Source organism: Orbicella faveolata, unplaced genomic scaffold (assembly GCF_042242905.1).
Source record: "Orbicella faveolata isolate gen_17 unplaced genomic scaffold, um_ofav_v1 contig_1, whole genome shotgun sequence".
NCBI lineage: Eukaryota > Metazoa > Cnidaria > Anthozoa > Scleractinia > Merulinidae > Orbicella > Orbicella faveolata.
In genome coordinates, this window is record NW_028301536.1 from 31,130,001 (window position 1) to 31,150,708 (window position 20,708).

Genomic DNA, 20,708 nt, shown 5'->3' on the forward strand with positions numbered 1-20,708 from the left:
GGGGTAACCCTACGATGGACTAGCATCCCATCCAGGGGGGAGTAGAAATACTCCTAGTCGCTTCATGCTACAGAAACCGGGATAAGCTCCGGCCTGATGGGCCACTTGGCTCGTACGCAAACTTAACCTTACATGTAAAACGTAAATGTTCACGAATGACATGTTTTGAAATTTCACGATCATGGATTAACAGGAGAGCAAATTCATCAACCAGAAATCCAGCAAGAAACACTTTGGGAAATAATGTCTTGAGCTCTAAAAGATCTGTCCAAGAAAACAGGAATGCAAAGAAGAAGACGGGAGATTTGGCCAGTACTGCATGTGTATTTGACTAAAATTCAACGTCCTACACAATATTTGTTCAGCTGCAACCTTGAGGCTAAGTGTACATTTTTTTTCTTTTGACAGCTCCCCTTTTGTAAATTTTCGAGCTAACAGGCGCAGGCGACCAAATATTTATTTTTGATTTGTTTCGCAAGTATCTAACTGCAGCTTGTGAGATAAAAATTAAACTAACGAAAAATATAAACTATAAAACGACAACAACAACCGTGGCATGAACGTTGACGAACTTCAAAGAATCCAGAAAACTAATAAACTTGAAAACAACTAATTAACTGTGTTTTGCAACTTCAGCCAGCTTAGAACTACCTTGCAAGAACGGTCAAATTGATCGAAGCTTGGGGTGGGTAATCCGAGAAAAATTCGGTGGGGGTGTGCGGCCGGCTTCCCAAAACCCTTACTCTATTGAAGACCTAAATCCTAAATCTTAAGGGCTTTTGTTGGTGGTATTATTGATGATGATAAAAAGTAGCTTCTTCTAGAAAAAAACATATCCAATTCAAGACTAGTTCCTATTTGATACCAAAGTGGTCAAAATCGATACCCTATTTATGACCAAAACAGCTGAAAAACCATATCCCTATATAGCCCATATAAGGGAATACCCCCGTTATGCTCAGTAATAATTCACTTTCCGTGATGTCTGCTTCAAAATCATGACATTTTTCAATATAGTAATTCAAGCTAAATTTCTATCCTGAACAAATACAGACAATTTCATACGAGTGGTAGGATTTCAGCCTCTTCACTTCCTGTAATAAACGAAAAAAGGTGTTGTGAGTTGCTTTAAACTGTTTGTTCTTTTGTTGTAAATGAATGCAAAGGTTTTTATTGTAATTGAAAAATAAATATAATAATAAAAAAAACCCCCAGAAACTTATTACTTGTTTGATATACCATGATAATATCGAAATCAGTTAGTTTCACTGCTGTTTGCTTGCGGTTATCTTTTATTTGTTGTCAAGGGACAGCACTGTATCATGATATATCATTTTAATCACAGGGAAAAGAAGACATTCGTATTTAATTATATATTCTGATAATATCATGATTTATCACTCTATAATAGGGGAAGAAAACATTCTTACCTAATTATACAATGTATTTTCTGATAATATGATTTATCACTACATCACGAGAGGAAAAGACATTCTTAATTAAATATTCTGATAATATCATGACTTATCATTATATCACAGGGGTAAGAAAAAATTCTTTCTTAATAAAATATGATAATATCATGACAACATGCTTATATGATAAAAACCTAATGTGGAATATCAAAGCAAACATTCCCTTATAAAACCATTGATAAATCATGATATTATCAACATCACTTACAAGAAACATAAGATATTACGTGATATTTCACAAGTGAGAATTAGTCATGATATAGTGATAATACGCAAAGTGTTAACCTTTACCTTTTATAAATATTTTTTATCAAAATAGTAATCCCTTCATGTGCAAAACAATGTGCCTTTCTTTTTTACATCAAAAAATTCAAGAAATCATTGGTTTGAGGGCTTTTGATTGCCCTAAGGTTATACAAAAGGCTTTTCATAGAATTCAGTTTATGCATACCAGTCACAATTCAAATGTGACTAAATGATGGAACTTTTTTGTTTGTTTTTGTAGTATTCACTATAGAGTTCTCAAAATGTGGTCATTTTTAGGAAGGCCTCTGCAAAGATGCAATCATCTTTTGGCAGTCAGTGAAAACTATGCAGACAAAAAAATACTATCAATGACAACTGTGAAACAAACAGGATGAAATTACCAGTTAGATTGCAAATACTGTATATTCATGCAAAATGTTCGGTAAAAACAAAAAGCAGAACAATTGAAAAAAATGTTTGCTTTTCCTGCAAACGTGAATAAACTGCTTAGAAATTTTATATTTTTGTACAATTCAAGTGATTATTTACAAAAGAGAATTGCATTGTTTCTGCCTAGATTTGCCCTTGCAGTGAAAACTCTAATTTTGGTTTGGTAGGCAAATCTGTAGCAAACTTGTGTGAAAGTTGTATATTTGCCTTCATTTTAAAACTGAGGCAAATCAAGATCAAATGTCAGATTTACAGTTATATTTGCACACAAATTCAACACAAGCAAATCTCGTTTGTGTCAACTTTGCATCAAAGCGCAAATATGTGTCAAATTCAGAGCACTATATTTGCATTAGATTTGCTCACGTTTTCAAGTTGAGTAAATCCATCTTTTCGTCCAGTGTTGGAAATTTGATGTTCTTAAAACGAGCATATTTGCCCTCGAAGCTTCGCTTGTCAGGCACATATTTGTTTTAAGAACATCAAATTTCCGCGGGGCAACTATCAGCCAATAGTTCCTCGACAGAAACACTCTCTTGTTTAAATAGTATACGATAATTCAGTTAGTCAAATTGCAGCATTTTCATTAGTATATTAGTAGATTTCTCAGTGCACTGAATTACCCAAATAATTTTCATGTTTCTTTAAACAATATTACCGAAAAAAAAGATGTGAACAACAATTGATGTATTTAAAGACATATGTATCAAAGAGCAACAGATGGTCACGGACATACTTTTCAGACAGAGTGCCTTCTCGTACCACTGAGTTTGCTTTCTTGACACTGCTTTTCATCAATGATGTAACTCTAATTAACGCGTATATTTGTCGTGTAGGAGGCTCATCTTTGCGAATCACCGCAAACATGATTTGCAGTGGTGTAAGCGGAACTGTTCTTAGTGGTTGTCATGGAGACAGAGGAGGCCCTTACGTTTGCCAGAATTCGGCTGGAAACTGGGTACTACAAGGAGCAGTGAGCTGGGGCTCCCCGAGGTGCTCTGCAAATGAAGGATACACAGTGTTTGCATGAGTTGCCAAGTTCAGGAACTGGTTCGACCAGATGATGAGAACATGAATTGTGTATTTAAGATATAAAGAGCAATAAAGACAAAAGAAATAAGGAAGTTATTGGTTATTCAGTTTTAATCTGCGAGAATAAGAGTTGAAGAGTAATGAGTCATTAGCTTGCCGGGCAACAATGTTGCATTTTACTCTGAAAAGCGGTATCGCGCGTATTTACCATCCGTGCTGTAAGCTGTGGTAATAACTTGCGCAAAATTAATAAGGACTTTGTAACATGGTTAGTGATACGCGCTAAAGTGTTTTCTAGCTTGAAACGAAACACTGTTAGGCCTGATTGCAGCACCTTGTTAACTTCGTCAATACAAAATCCCCGCTCGCAGCTAATCTAATTGTTAACTAATATCTCAGTGTCAGTTCTTGTAGTTCTAAAACCTTAAGCTCTGTGGTGTAGCATCAGCCACACACCGGTTTGAAACCATTCAATCAATTTACGCTATTCTTCTCGAAGAAAACAGCCTTGGATAGAGGGTTTTTTTCAAAATGTCCATGGTTTGTTCCAGTTTTTGGAATGACCTGTGTAAAGTCAGTCACCAATCGGAAACCACTCAATCAATTCACGTTTTCTTCTCGTAGAAAATAGCCTTGGATAGGGATTTTTTTTTAAAACGTTCAAATGGTTTGTCCCAGATCTTCGAATGGCCTGTGTAATATCAGTCACCCATCGGTTTGAAACAACTCAATAAATTCACGTTATCTTCTCGTAGAAAATGGTCCTGGATAGAGATTTTTTCAAAATGTTCAAATGTTTGGTCGCAGATTTTGAAATGGCTTGGGGAAGAAAGAAGTTTGCTCACGTTTTGCTGTAAATTCATATCATCTTTTTCCGTTCTTAGGAAGGCGTAGGGAATAGAAATAAAACATTCTCTATCTACCCTTGTATTCATGAAAGACGTCCCAATTAAAATATGTAATAAAATATCCCCGTTAGATGACAAATTCGCGAAATAATACAAGCCTGCCAACAAGTGTTCAAGTAGATTTTGAACCGCAGTTGACTCAGCTCGTATTTATTACCGAATCTTTAGGTGCAACTTAAGCGTATACATGGGGTAGTAAAGATTGTAAATTCACAAATGTATCGTCGAAATTCTGCACGAAACAGCTGTGTCTACACCGATTTCTTTAACTCCCCTCGCTTCAGTTTTGTCCTAAAGTACACTTTTCAGAAAAGTTTATTTTTTTCACTGAGTTTTATTGCATCGGTAGTGTTCACGATCGCTTCGACCATTTCTTCTTGCCGATCATAACTTGCGATTTCGATACAACGGCTATCTGTGCAATCCAACAGGAACCCTGATGAACGTTATTTATGTTTATTCATTCCCAGCAAACATATATTTTGAAATTTGATGGTTCGCATTGCTGATTGGATGAACCGGATGGCTTTTCAAGTAAAAAGTTATTATTTTCTTCTTATAATGGTTAAGTTCAGTTTAATAAGTAGATTTTTCTTCACCATGGTTTTAATTAGTTATAGTAAATATCAGTGCCTTTTTAGTTTGTGTATTAAACACAGTTGAGGGAGGACGTGTTACCAATACTTCGTGTTTTCACTTAACAGTTTAAATACACTTAACAACTGTGTATTCTCCGGCTTTTCATAAATTGAAATCAAAAAGGTCTGTTAATTTAGCTATATCAGAGTTTTTAAAATGGTCAATAAGGTCAAATGCTCTGGACAAACACATTTGCAACAATCGTCCCTTTAATAGAGTCTGCTATAAAATGATGTGTTGTCGATATATATTACGATACAGGGAAAGGTCCCGAAATTTGAGGATGGGAAACCTGAACGAGTCAATATTATTATGATGAGAATGCATCTCTGAACCAGAGATTAATGATCATAAATATATACATCTCTCTCCCATTTCCAGGCATTTATCTTAATAAAGTGTTATTTGGATGAGCTTAAAAAATTAACAATCTGGATCTGTAATTATAAGTAGGGTCATCTTTTTCTTAACTTCCTTGCTTTGAGTGAATTCACTCGTTTTGTACAAATATCAAACATTTTTTTAATTGCGCTCTTGAGTTATTTTGAGTGATGATTAACTTTTTGTTTGTCACCACTTTAAAAGTAAAAGCTCTCGTGTTATTGCCATTCCAAAAACTGATCCAAACAATCTATCACAACTATATTAGAGTAATCAGAGGTAATGTAAACAGATCATTAAAAAGCTACTTCGCTATCATCCCTCCTTTTGTTTTGAAATTCCGCGAAGAGACGCCAGTTTATTCAGCTGTATCTGGAACTTATACAAAAATATAACAAAATGAAATCCTTGTCCCTTGAAAAGATGTTTAGGCGTGTATTTACGAAATGAACAATTGCGACATCACTATGGTGTTTACATAGCTCTTGCCAGAAGGGCACTTGATGTGTAATGTAGTGAAAATTTTACAACTCAGAACATATTCCAGCCTGTACATCAAAATATGCTACGTCCCTCTTTTGCAGTTGGGTTTCCAGTGTAATAAGGAAAATTTTATTCATTGAAATTTTGATTCTGATTTGAATGTATTTTAATCGTGACATTATTGTCTTTCGTTTGAAGAGTTAAGAGATCTGTCAAGAAATAGCCCTTCTGTCAAGTGGTTGTAATGACAAACAAAGGGGCAAGAAGTAAAACACTTTTTTCGAAGTACACAATGCAAAGATGGTGCATTAAGGCAAATGGCTTGTTGCTTTTATATCTGGCTACGAGTCAGTTTTATTTTGCCAGCCTGCTGTAAAATAAATTTGAGCGTGACATGTAAGATAAACACATTTTATCTTTTAGATGGCCCTTTAAACCATCAAAAGTGTTTCTGTTGTAAACAAGATGAAGCAAGCGTTGCAAGGTTGATATTTCAAAATTAGTATTGGTACAAATATCATACTCTCGCAGAGGACTTTTCGCTTAGTGATGTTTGTTGTCCGTTAGACAAAAATTATATGCAAGATACAAATTTTAAATCTCTTTTCTCTCTACTATGCAGTTCCTAGTAAATATGTAATATATTCAGTTAATATTATACTTATATTTCAGGTCTCTTTTTGGTTTAAATGAACCCTTCTAGGGTGGTTTGTTTTGAAATGATTGTTTCATAATAAAATGATTTAAAGAACTGCAGCTAACTGCTACGTCAACGTCGTGTACAAAACAGCTATTGGTCAACATGCCAACAAGGAATGGAAAAACAAACTGAACTAAATTAAACTCTGCTCACAGCAAACCAATAGAGGTTAATGTTGTGGACCTTTTTGGCAAATAACTTTAATGTATCCATATTTGACATGAATAATAATGAATGTTTTCAGCCTGTGTTTAGTTTACAAGGTCGCTATATATAATTCATTGCCCGGTAAAGGGTTACAATTGTTGGGAAGAACCAGCACAATGCTCGTGTTCATTCTGTTAACCTCCTTGGTAGTTTCACTTGCGGCTAAAGGTAAGCGGCAGAATTGATTCTATTTTATGTCATTTTGATGTACTTCACTCTTTTCTTTCATTCTTGTTTCTAACATTTTTCTTTGTCGTCAAGATTGTGATTTTGAGAGTGGCAAATGTGGCTGGATAAACGATTGCAATAGTTTCTTAAAATGGAATCGTCGCCAGGGATTTTCTCACACCGGAAAAGGTTAGTCAAAAGTCTAGACTGAATAACATTCCCTTCCTTCATCTGCGAATACAAAACTTCAAAACACATGAAAAAGAAAACGTTTTCTGCTAGATTATTTTTCTGATTAGAAACGGCATCTTTACCGCAGTCTTCACAAACTTGAGAAGAACGAGAATACTAATTCTACTATTGCCAGTCTCAAGCTCAGCAGAAAAACAATAACTGATAAGCAACCACCGTCTGCAAAACATATCTCGATTGATCATCGATCATCTTCAGTTACATGCATACACACTGAGTGTATTTATTTTGGATTCTCAATGATGTTTTAATATACATACTTTTTTAAACTAAACGTAAGTGAAATGTATTCAGTTTGTCGCTGGGCGCAGGACAAAGAAACCCTTGACAGGAATCGCATCTATGACCTTTCAACGGATAGAAGGTGCATCTTGAAAAAAATAACACTTTTATTCCAAGTTTGTGATCCTTCATATTTTAACTCCGTTCTAGCAACCCTTTGTTTCTTAGCACATAAGGCTTTTGGAGTTTTTTTTCTCTCGCTCTGGTTAATTCCTGTCCTTCCTGGCCTTTGCATCGGACATCATGAATGAAAAATTGTAGCTAGAAGACTTTGCTTTTTTTTAATTTAGAGAATGATATACGCGTTACAAGTTTTTGCTATGTCGACTCTAGGTAACACGAAGTACGGTTTACTATAGAGAAAGAAATTACGCATAAAATGTTTTTCTATTTTCATCCACAACAATATACTACCAAAAATCTCCTATTACTGACGTTTTTCGTGCGAAATCCTTCACTGGCTCACGGCCTTTTCCTGGACTTGCAGTTTCACCTCATTTCCCTTAAACTTAGTACCTAATAGGGACATTTGTCGAGAGAACGTAAAAAATCAATAATTCCTGCTAGCATTCCATGAAGATTATATAAGAAACATATTTAATACATAGATTTAGCCAATTTAAAATTCTTTTAATTTAGCCGAACTAACCTCCTTTGAGAGAAAAAATTCTCAGTTTGAATTATCAACTCAAAAACGAGGTTAGTTGGGCTAATTTTACTACTTACAAAAGAATTTTTAATTGGCAGTCATGAATAGGGTTTATAATTCTGATTTCTTGAAGAATCCCGGTAGTTCATCAATACCTAAAAAAATAATAAATTATGTTCTTTTTAACACTGGATCTAGGTTACTTTATGTCCATGGACGCAAGCAAAGGCATGCTCGATGATAACGCTGGCCTTTACACTAAATTCAAGGGTGATACATGTCTGACCTTTTGGTATAATATGCGAGGAAACGGAGCTGGTTCGATAGAGGTGAGGGTTGACATGGGTCGGCTAGTGTTGGAGCTCAAAGGACCTAAAGATACTGACTGGCACAAGGCTCAAGTCGAGGTCACTAAAGCAAAAAGGAAGGTGCGTTTAAGATCCCGTTCACACTACGCCGGAGAAATTTGAAAACAGAGTTTTCACTCTAAAAACGCATCAAATGTAACCGTCCGTCCACAATATCCCGGAAAAAAAAATTGAAAACGAAACAATTTTTGGATTTGTGTTTGAGAAAACCTTGGCCAGGGAAATCACATGATTTTCCTGATGTCATCGATTTCGAAAAGCTCCGTTTTTGTGATGCATTAATGTAGACTTTAGGCCTAACCGTAGAAATAAAGTTGCGTTTCCAAATTTCTCCGGCATAGTGTGGGCGAGGCGGCTTAAGTGTAACACCTACAAAGTTGGATTATTGTGTTAGTGTCCATCCTGAAGTCACATATTATTATTATTGCAATAAACCATGTTCAATATATTAGTTTTAGCTTTTTATATGATATCCGGATATTGCAAAGTGGTCGTTTACTGACTCCACGTTATCGTTGTCATGGTATTATCGATTTCCTTCAAGCTTCATAATGCCAAACTTCAATCAAAAGCATGAATTGGTGCAATTAACTTCTACATCGACGACTTTACGGAAAGATTGCGAAAAGGTGACAAATGGCTTTATCTATTGTGAGAAAATACTAGTACTAAACTGTAAGTTCTTTATGAGCTTCCGTTGTTAGAGCTTGACCTTCCGTTGTTAGGGACCGTTCATTTTTTATGAGGGAGGGGGGGCTGGTGGGATTTGGGAAGCACCATTTAAAAATCGCATGACCCCCCCTCAGCTTACCAATTTTTTCATATGGCCCCCCCTTATAGCGGTCATTTTTTGGGATGACCCCCCCCCAAAAAAAATTGAACAAACAATATTTAGATTTCAACTTTTTTAATATTTCTCTATTATCCCCCTACTTCACGTTATTGTGCTCACTATGAAGACAATATTTACAATCTCTATACGACAGAGAGCTGTTGTTTAAAAAACAAATCAAAAGAAAGAGAAGCCAATTTTGGATCTCCTAGTTATGGCTCGCCCTGAGCGTGTGGCATTTGGCCTCTCATTGGCATCTTCCTCATCTGAATTGATGAATGCAAGAATGACGTCTCTTGTGTCATCTTCTCCCCCAGAGTCAATGGCATCACTGTCATACTCGTCATTGTCACTTTCATCCGTTTCACTGCTGTCAGCACTTGCCCTGTTGTCATTTTGTGTCAATGTCCTGGCATTTCTCAGTGTTGGTTGGCCAGCTCTGAGAGGACTCTTCTGCTACAAGCATGAATGTCTTACAATTGCCTTTACTTTCTCGCTCTTGCCTTGCTGCTTTTCAAATGCTGCTTCAGCCCGTGGTGGTTTGAGTACTTGTCTAGTTCTGGAACACGTAGCTTTTTAAGCTTGGTTAGATCTTCGCACAACTCAGTCCAAGGATAATCCTCCTCCCTACTTAACTTTGCCTTTTCTTCTGCTCTCTTTTTCCTTTTAAATTCCAGCACTTCAAGATGCTGAAGATAATCCACCACAAACTTCGATTTGACAATAAACTTATCTGCAAATAGAGCAACGCTCTCTGGGTCAGATAAAACCAGCCTGCCACTTCCATGCTCTTTCTTCTTTATGTTGTGAACTGAATCCAATCGGGGAAAGAGCGCATTACTACATGAGCATCATGAAAGAGGCTCGTTCCAAAATGCGCAATAATGGCGAAAGCGACGAGTCGTTTAAGAAAAGGTTTACAGCTGAACGATGCAGGCAGTTTGACATCTTACATGCAAAAAAAGCAATTTTTCTAGGTGCGGATGGCTGTTCAGAAAGGGCGAGTGAATTTTTCATGCAAGGGTACCAGTTGAAGCCCACTGATGGAAGAAAACTGAACTTCTCCATCAAAGAGCACAGAGCAATGGTGGAAAAGTTGAATGTCATATTGAAAGATGTAAAGGAACACGATTCCACACTCTTTCAGTCCAATGGGCTTGCTTTAAAGCAGGGCGAAGAATTTGCCCACGTCGATATTTAGAAGAGATGGGCCATACATCGCACAGCTCTTGGAAGGGAATTATTTCATCGATGCTGCAAGCAGCAGAATCACCACCAACCTTGAGCGGAAAGTCAGAGATTATGTTTACACCTTCATGTACCCTGAAGAGTACACTCTGACGGAAAGCATTGCTGCTTCTTGCAGCATTGGTGAAAGACACTCCCATAGCAGCACAAGCGGCGACGAAGAACTCGACGACAGCGGAGATGAAGATGAGTGCCAGTGAAAGTTGCATTCGAAAATAACAGTGTTAAATACTTCTTTTCAGTAGCTACAAATGCTTTTTGTCGCCAAACGTTTTTTTAAGTAATAGATCAAAAACGAGTGCGAGTTTTTCATCAGGGGTTCCAAACACCGAGAAACAGATGAAAGCACGACGCCGAAGGGGGAGTGCTTTTATTGTTTCGAGGTGTTTGGAACCCCTGATGAAAAACGAAGCACGAGTTTTTGAGCTGGCTTCTCAAAGTAGCATGAGAATTTTTTTCGAAGAATAGGTAATTAGTAGGCGTGCTCAATAGGCTATTGTCTGTTTTTTATTCATATGGTAAATGAAATGAATCTTTTATATGCGGCCATGTGGGCAAGTTTTAAAGGTTGAATTTTTAATAAATTAACATTATGCCGCGTGATGGAGATCGAGTGGAGATCAGAACGTTTTCGAGTTCCAAAAACCTCTTCTCAAGAAAATGTTTTGGTGAATGATGCTGTTCCAGTTTCAACTAAGTATAAAAACAAGTGGGCTGTGAACATTTTTGCCGAATGGCAGAGGTTGAGAGAGGTTAAAGTTCCGGTATTAGATTGTGGCGGTCTCTTCAAGGACTACGATTTACACAATGTTACCGCTGTGAGTGTAGATATTGCTGGAATGGACGCTCTGTCGCTGAACTATTGGTTGTCAAAATTTGTGATGGAGGTAGCTAAAAAGTCCGGTGAAAGATACCCTCCGAAGTCTGTTTATGGTATCATTTGTGCCCTCAAGCGTTATTTGGAGGAGAAAAATGGATCAGAAGCTTTGAATCCTCTGGACGCTAGTGACAAAAGGTACTTGACAACTTTTAGACCGAATTGGTTAGTAATTTAAAATGCACTGTTTCAGGACTTTAATTTTGTGTGTTATTTTTTGAAGGTTTGTCCTTTTCCGACGTTGCTTAGATGCCGAGATGAAGAATGGCGTTCGAGAAGGGCTTCACATTAAGTGTAAGAAAGAGGAAAAGGAGTTTGTGAGCGAGCAAGAAGAAGCAGTATTCTGGCAAAAGAAATTGCTGGGAACTACATCAGCTAAGTCGTTATTGAACACGATCTATTTCTACAACGGAAAAGTTTTTGGGTTGCGGGGGGGAGATCACAGAAATATTGTTGTAAACAACTTTGAAATTGGTCCAAATTTTATTAAGTTTGAAGAAAATGCCTCTAAGACTTATCATGGAGGTCTTTGTGATCTAAAGTATGTGCCGCGAGTGGTCAAGCACGTTTGTCATTCTATTGAGGAAAAGCACGAGCCGTGCCTTGTTGAGATATTCAGATTGTATGTAGGGTTAGTTGAGACTCATGCAAAGGAAGTTACTGCATTTTACTTTAAGCCATCAAAAACTAGGTTCGCATTCGATAAAGCGCCCGTAGGCATCAACAGCTTGAACAAGATTTTGCCTGACATGTGCGACGCGGCAGGCTTTAAACGCAAAACCGCTCACAGTTTGCGCGTTACTTGTGTTTCCTCCCTGTTCAATTCTGGGGTTGAAGAAAAATTGATTCGCGAAAGGTCGGGGCATCGTTCTAATGCATTGTTGCAGTACGAAAAGGCTACAGAAGAAAATGTGTCTAAAGTTTCAAAGATCCTAGGTCCAAGTGTTGTTAGTACAACTACATGTTTTACCACAGAGAAACAGGATCAATCTTTAACGGATGTTGTTTTCCAGAAAGGAAAATCCAAAAACTGTACAATTAATGTAACGATGTCTAAGAAGGAATAATATGTTGCTGTATTGTTGTTGTAAGCAATGATTTAAGCGGGAAAAATGCTGTATTTAGAATTATAATTAAGACTGATTAAAATTCAAGTTTCTTGATCAGTGTCTTGATCAGTTTTTGAACTAATCTACCGTGTGTTGATCGGTATGTTCATTGGGTATCAACATACATGCACCTGACCCAACTGATGCGAGCTGATTGGGTCATCAGCTCATGAATAATTAATGAGTTTGAGAAAGCAGAAGGAAAGTTTGTAATAAATTTATATCCTGCCTTCTATGTTTATTCTATAGCAATTTTTTTGATATTCAAACATTATGCCATTTTAAAGTTTTACTAAAATATTTCACGTGACCCCCTCTTTTTCCCTTATTTTTTTGGGATGGCCCCCCCTCGAAGGCCATTTTTTTTCGCATGGCCCCCCCCCCCCAAATCCCACCAGCCCCCCCTACCTTATAAAAAATGAACGGTCTCTTAGGTTTTCTACCGAAATTTCTTTCAGATTACGATTTACGGTTTTCGAGGGGAAAAAAGGGGAGGTTCCATAGCCATCGATGACATATCATTCACTGATGGTTGCGGCGGACCCAGTCCCCCGACAGGTCAACCGACGCCACCGACAGGTCATCCAACTCCCCCACCACCAAACACTCCGCCAGTGCCTGGTACGGCTCCACCAACAGGTACATAAGGATGAGCTCTTTCCAATGATATTCCTAAACATAACATACCTTGCATACGGCTGGTACACCTGAAATTTGAATTGACCAATCAGGACTCAGCAGGCGGCGGAAGAACTGCACCGTCCTGACGTTAAATGCATCTTACGCAAAAAGCTTTAAAGTCAAGTAATTTTTCTTACTGGAGATGGCATTAATATTCGCGAAAAGGGATTTATAATAACAAAAACCTATCAGATTTTAAAAAGGGAAAAATAGGAAACATTTTGGCTTCTAATTTGGCGCCAAAATTGGGTCGACCGCGTCAGGCAACTCGCTCTTTGATCGCTGTTGCCAGGTAGGATAATAGTTGTGTTCTTTTCTGTTATTTTTATGTTTTTCCTCGTCAAATTTAACCCAGAATTCTTGAATTAAGTATTAGAGGAGGCCAAAGGAACTTCAGCATTGTCTTTCTTTTGGTGAGCTGCACAGGAAAAGGCTGTTATCGTGTTGTTACGGTAGGACAGCTCGGTTTTGACTGCCGCTTGTACAACAGGCGCAGCTGAATGTATACAATAAAATAATTCGCACGAGACTTACAGATTGTCATTCTGGCTCATTTATGTTATTTTCGTCGGCACTTTTAATTTTTTTCACCAAATCTGATACCTTCATTGACCAGGCTCGTGTGGGCTTAAAGGAAACCAAAGAATAGTAGGTGGAAACCCAGCAAAGAATAACGAATGGCCTTGGCAGGCGCTTTTGATGGATAAGCGAAAGAATCAGTTCTGTGGAGGCTCGCTGATCTCACCTCAGTGGGTGTTGACCGCTGCCCATTGTATCGATGGGGAGAGCACTGCCAGCGTTCAAGTCAGGTAAGAAGGCCAGTGAAAAGAAAAAAATACGTACTATTTACTATTCTTTATTGAGTTTCGTAGATTTTGGAAAAAGTTGCCATTGTAAATTGGTTTCTCTTTTAGTTAAAAGAGTAAAATAACAATTGTTCCTTGTTCTAGTCCAAGGCATAATCTTCATTAAAGCGTAGCGTTTCCTTGATAAATTTTTCAAGCCATTATTTCCACTATTTATTTCCACTGTTTCTTGTCATGTATTTATTGCAGACTAGGAGCACACAAAAGAAAAGGTGAAAAACCAGGTGCAATTGTCCAAGACTTTAAGGTTATTCAGATCATTGCTCACGAAAAATACAACAAGAGAACACAAAGCAACGACGTCGCACTTCTGAAGTTAGAACGTAAGGCCAACCTGAACAGGTAAAAGCTGTAGACTTAACCTGCAAGAGGTCATCATTTGTGAACGGTAGTTTCTTTTTAAGATGTGAAGTATATATGAAATAATTCGTATTTGAACTACGGTTGTAAATGAAAGTGAAGAATGATCATCGCAGTAAATTTTCCAATTTGAGCAATTGGAAAGAAGAATCCTGAAAAAAATCAGGGCTTCAACGGGATTCGAACCCGTGACCTCCGCGATACCGGTGCGATGCTCTACCAACTGAGCTATATATGAAGCCACACATTGGGAGCGAGGTCAATTAATTGAGTTCATATCTTCCCGTGAGGACGGTGAAATGATGTGAAGTATATATGAAATAATTCATATTTGAACTGCCGTTGTAGATGAAAGTGAAGAATGATCATCGCAGTAAATTTTCCAATTTAAGCCATTGGAACTTTCATCTACAACCATAGCAAATATGAATTATTTCATATATACGTCACATCATTTTATTCCTCACGGGAAGATACGAACTCAATCAATTGACCGGTATGTACATGTATGTATATACGAATGTAAGCGAGGTCAGGTTAAACACTGGGAACTGGTCTACACGTAATTTCCATTCTAAAACCCGTTTTGATTCTATGATGACAAAACCAGTGCAAGACAATCAAGTAGAATGCAACATAAGACGTATTGTCCATAAGGTAACTATAAAAACTAAACTTCTAATAATGTCAAAAGAGACTATGTTTATGTTGTCCAAAGGACAGTGCATAGCATACGTAGTAGCTTTGTCCGCAGCTGTTCCTGACACAGTGCGGTATCGGGCTCTTCTTTGGATGCCCACACTATCTGAATGAGAACAGATTGTTTTGCTCATCTGTGTCTGAAAGACGACTTATAAGGCTTTTTGTCCGATGGGTAGTGCTAATTTGACCAGGCTACATTAGCGCTAATGCTTGTTCTATCTCGAACGCAGCAAAGTGAATCTAGTATGCCTTCCGGAGGCTCTCTCTAAGCCAGCCGATCAACAGATGTGCTGGACAACAGGCTGGGGTACGACTTCATCCGGAGGTTCACAACCTGGCGTGTTACATGAAGTGCAAGTTCCAGCTGTTTCCCATGATGTATGTAACAAGGCGTATGGTGGGGCTATTGATAGCAGTATGATCTGCGCTGGCCTTAAGCAAGGTGGAAAGGATGCTTGTCAGGGTGATAGCGGGGGACCATTTGTCTGCGGTAAAAAGGATGGTAATGTCGAAAGGTATGAGTGTTTGTCCCACCCCCCATAACTAAAAACGAGCAGTATAAGATAAAAAACACGTAGACTATATATGTGGGCCGAGCTCTTGAGTTAGGGCAAAATTACATTCAAATCGCATACCTTGCTAAGGTATAAAAACTGCAGAGGATGAAGTAACAACTATACTGAAATGGAACTCACATGATGTCAGAAAGAGAATATATATATGGAATACCGTTGAATCTGTGTCCAGTTTACTTGCCTTCCTTGGCATAGAAGGTTCTGTTATTTTGGTTTCCATTCAGATACTAGTAGATAACGCGTGACTAGCAACCTTTTTCTACTTTGTAATTAGATTTTACCTGCACGGTGTAACGAGCTGGGGACATGGCTGCGCCGCCAAAGAAAAGTACGGAGTGTATGCTAGGGTGTCGATGTTTATTGACTGGATCCAGAAAAAGGCAGGAATCGGAAAACCAGGAAAACCGGGAAAACCTACAACAGCTCCACCAGCCACGATGCCACCAGTGCCTGGAACAAATCCACCACAAGGTCAGATGGTTATATGTAAACCTTAGACGCACGTATTAGCTGGCACAAACGGCCATAGAAACTTGCGATGTTCTCGTAAAATATTACCATATTTGTCCCAGATCTTCACGGCGCTCTACTCTAAAATACCTTATAGTACAATTCTGCTTGTAACTAACGCAAATGTTATGATCTGACTGACTGAGCTACCGTGCAATACTAGTTTTTTTTCCCCGAAAGTTACAGAATATCATTTAGCAACATCATTGCACAATTAACTTCCTGAAAAGACAAAAATGGGGGCATTCGCCTTTGCTCGGCTTTAGAAACGCGAAATTGTTGAAAAAACACTTGATAGATGCGCGTACACAACTGCAAGTTTCAAATGACAATTTAGTCCGCGTGGTTTCTCTACAGCCTCAAATTTAATACATAAAGAAATAACTGGAAATCCTTATTTTAAGGCCTAGTTGTTTAAGTTAGAATTCTACTCCAACATTGTTTACCAACTCGGCGGCCTTGGCAATTCAAGCAATGCGAATGGTCTCACTATTCCGCCGGCTTTATTTAATAATTGGGACTGCATGCTCTAAGTGATTTGATAATGTTTGAATTATGTAGGAAGAAAGACTAATTTCCCTGTAAAAAAATTATTAATTATGAATTACTTCTTAGCCGCTCACGTAAATTTATTGTTCACCTCGGTGGAGGATGAGAGGCGGGTTGCACTTAACCGCCCCAATGACTCCAATTAGTTCGCGTTTTGATGAAAGCTCATCATAGATCCGCTATTTTGGGTTCACGTTTTTTTTTTTTTTCAGAACATCAGGAAATGAAAACGCAGGTCTCCCATGCAAACTCCTTGGGAGCCGTGAGCATTTTAATATCTTGCAATCAGTGGCGTAAAACAACGTAAATAGAAGAGTTTGTTTGGGAATGTAACGATCGTACAAAAGTTCGAAATGTAGAAAAGATATTCAATAAGAACGTCTTATTTTGACTGTTGTCGCCTAATGCGATCACCAAACTGACCAACAGCTACAAAAATGAGAACTATATTTCCGCCAAAAACGTTTACATCAACATGGCGACTAAAAACCAACACACAGAAAAACACGAGGTCTCGATTCACGTCATTATCACCTCACCACAATTCTAGATGCGTAAAGCGTACAAAAACTGAACTAAATGTTATTGAACTAGATCAATGTCTTTGTAGTCGCGACAACTGCTGTGTGCTAGTTGTGTTTCCGTGACGTTTTGAGGCCGTTTCAAAGCGATTCCAGCGAGTTCTAGTTTCGCTGTTTTTTTTCCGTCTCTTAGTGAAACTAAAACGCGCTGGAATCGCTTTCCTTTAAACGGCCCCCAAAAGACACGGAAACATAAGTAGCACAAAGAGGAGTCAAAGTAAGCCGTTTACATTGAATCTCTTTTTCATATGTCGAACATGCAGTTATAAAAGATCGTTACATTCCCATAGAAACTCTCATATTTAGATGGCAGGAGACTCGTGCTGGAAGTGTCAGCCTCACAGAGTAAAAATTCTTTTCGAATTCAGAATTCTGAAAAATCCTTTCATTGATGGGTCCGCTCCCGCTCCTTCGAGACGACTGGGGGTTAAAAGTTCCATGCCCTCCAAAACCAATGAGTCGACCGAAGTAACAGACTCTTGATATAACCTTTTTGACAGACGGGTGCGGTAAAGGATTTGCTTCAAGGATTGTTGGGGGCGTGGAAGCTGGAGTGGGTGATTGGCCTTGGCAGGCGCTTCTACAGAGTCCAAGAGGTTCTCAGTTCTGCGGTGGAACTTTAGTGCACAGACAGTGGGTAATGACTGCATCTCACTGCGTGGATGGCTCGAAACCTAAAGACATCGTGGTTAGGTTAGGATGTTACTTAGGATGCATTTTATTCCTTAGCTAAGCTCACTGTCGCTGCGAGTTTCTGGTAGCCACAAACGCTAGCTTTCATACTTTGTTCAAGCATTCTTCCCTCAGAAAGAAAGAGGCACAATTTCGGCCCCTCAGATCAGATCGACAAGAGGTACAACAGTTAACTAGTTTACCTAAATGGTACAAAATGCTGCCGAAGGGAAGGAGAATATAAAAAGTGTCAATGCAGAGCAGGGTTGTCCCCATACAGAATTCAGATCGTCGGTAACAGTAACACATGCAAACTGCGCGGTTTATTTAACTTCTCGGATTTCAGCAATCAGCAGCATTAAGCTTCATTACATTTTCAGAGCTCTCTTACGGACGAAACTCGCGCTTCCACCTGGATTTGGCTTGCTGTTGTGGCATTTTACACAGAAAGGCATCATCAGTAGCAAAATACAACGTTGAACCTTTTTCACCTGAGTTATTGCAACTGCTTTACTTCTACTCATCCGGTTTTAAGAGCTTTAATAGAATCAAACGATAAAATTTTGAACATTGACTCGATTCTCTAGCACGGCGGCCGAGTGCCTTTGACTCACTACCTTCACAATAGCGTTTTGGTTGGATATTATGGACTGATAAGTTGTGCTCCTGTTGTTCCCGATAGCTTTCATCCCTGCTTTCATCGATCGAAGAGAGCACATGGAAAACAGCGCATCTTAATTCTTCCATTCGCGCATAACGACAGTTCATTGCGCCTTTGATTTCACCACCGACCACAATTCCTTGCGTTTTGCAACAAAAGAGGTTGATTGCCGGCCCATGTATTGTAATTTTTTTTATTTTTTACCGATTAGATCTGCTGATCAATTCGTTCGATGCAGTTTTTCAATTAGAATCCACACTAACCTTAAAGAGTATTTCGGTTAGACTGATCTTTTTCATGCCTTTATTTAGAATGGGTGCACATTATCGTGAGGAAAGTGACGCTGGCGCAACATCTTCGAACGAACAGAAGTTTAAAGTTTTACAAATCATCATGCACGGGAACTACGACTCAAACACGATGCATAATGACGTTGCAGTTTTAAAACTTGACAGGCCTGCCCATCTGGACCGGTAAGGAAGAGTAAGTTGGTCTACAATAGATCTGTCACCAACGGTTTGTCGCTAACAGTCACGTGCACTTTCTAAAACATAGGCACGCAAGGCGTGCATGAATTAAAACCCATTTAATACATAGTCCAACACGCCGACTAAGAGATATTTTTTAGTTTTAGAATGTTTTACTAAGCAATTTGCAGCGTATAAGTAAATATATAAAATATCATACATTTGAACTGCAGTGAAAGATACGAAGACATGCCGTGGGTTGATCGTCGTAGTTATATACGCAGCTTAAGCAGCTGTGAAAGAAGGCCTGGAAAAAAAAAAGAAGAAAAAAATTGAGGTTTGAACGGGATCCGAACCCATGACCTCTGCGATACCGGTGCAGTGCTCTGCCAACTGAGCTGCATATATAACTGCGATGATCAATCATGGCTTCATATAGTCGCAGTGTATTGCTCACTGGCCATCACTTCAAGCAACAGTAGTGTTGTATTTGTATTCGTTATCATCAATAATCCTATTATCTGAAATGCTATTCCTGTTTTTGTTTCGTTTTCAAGCTACGTTGGCCTCGCATGCTTTCCTACTTCGGATCCAATCCCTGGGGAATCATGCGCTATCACAGGCTGGGGTACCCTGAAGTCGGGTGGAGGACAACCAGACAAGCTACAAGTGGCTCACGTGCCAATAATTAAACAAGATGACTGCAAGAAAAAATACAAAAATCAAATCCATGAGTCCATGGTGTGTGCAGGTTATCCGGAAGGAGGTAAGGATTCGTGCCAGGGTGACAGTGGTGGGCCTATGGTGTGTAAAGGCAGCGATGGTCGTTACAGCGTTCATGGTATCACCAGCTGGGGCTACGGCTGTGCTGCACCCAACCAGCCTGGTGTCTATGCCCGGGTTGCGTTTCTCTTGAAATGGATCAAAAGCAAAATCAACGCCAATTAAGCACAGAAGACGGGGCGATGATCTGTGGGAACTGATTAATGATAATAGTGAAACCATTATTCTGTAAAGCCTCTTGACTTAATCCGTTTGCGAATGAAGATGAAAGCGCGTACGCGAATTGTTACGGTTAGCAAAGGTATTTATATACCGTCAGGCTGGCTCCTGGCTATAAATAATAAAAATACGAGATAGCACATAAATAAACCATTTGCCAAGACATTAATGTAAATTGATCTGTAGGACTTGATAATCATGTGCCTTTAAAAACCTTTGTGAGGCGAAAGAAATGAACGGCTGTAAGTCTAAGAGGCATGTCAGCAGTTAAAACGATGATTGAAATAAATCACTAAAGCACTGACAAAGTTTGACGCACATTCAGTTGCTCAGCACGGGAAAGTGTAACAGAATAATTAGTAAGGGTATTCGCATGAGGCAGAGTAAAAAAAAAAAAGAATGGATTAACTCGCAGGTGTTTTTGGAAGTTGCAGAAATTCCAGAGTTCGGTAAGCGTCAATGATCTGTCTGGGAGAGGGGGAGGGAGGAGGGGGGGGGGAGGGGAGGGGTGAACTCCCATATGAAAAGATCCGGCAGTGATGCTCTTAGTCTCGCTTAGTGGCGTACGTAAATCACGGAGCTGGGTTTCGCTTGGAGAAATCAGGACGAATCAGCGCTATTTTTAGCCGTCAAGGTAACTTTTTGTTTGCACTTGAAGAAATCCTTTAATAGACGCTGTGTATCGCTGCTGCTGTTATTTTTAGGGGTCAAATAACGCTCTAGCTACGCCCAGATTGGTCTCGTGGTTTAATACAAATATTCCGAAGAGCATCCTT

General features: G+C 38.8%; 1 protein-coding gene and 1 pseudogene across 2 annotated transcripts; both read left to right on the forward strand.

The window, feature by feature from the left end:
• The first annotated feature begins 6,591 nt into the window (after nt 1-6,591).
• LOC110053620 (transmembrane protease serine 9-like) lies at nt 6,592-20,240 on the forward strand. Its single transcript, XM_020759875.2, has 11 exons — nt 6,592-6,689; nt 6,783-6,878; nt 8,071-8,300; nt 12,765-12,945; nt 13,604-13,796; nt 14,043-14,195; nt 15,146-15,430; nt 15,765-15,961; nt 17,631-17,823; nt 18,775-18,936; nt 19,488-20,240. Exons 1-11 carry the CDS (start codon nt 6,638-6,640, stop codon nt 19,876-19,878), a joined length of 2,133 nt encoding a protein of 710 aa, XP_020615534.2. The 5' UTR covers nt 6,592-6,637; the 3' UTR covers nt 19,879-20,240.
• On the forward strand, nt 8,760-12,214 carry LOC149118748 (zinc finger MYM-type protein 2-like; annotated as a pseudogene). Its single transcript, XR_016201712.1, has 2 exons — nt 8,760-11,335; nt 11,421-12,214. The product of XR_016201712.1 is annotated as a zinc finger MYM-type protein 2-like (transcript).
• Nucleotides 20,241-20,708: the final 468 nt, after the last annotated feature.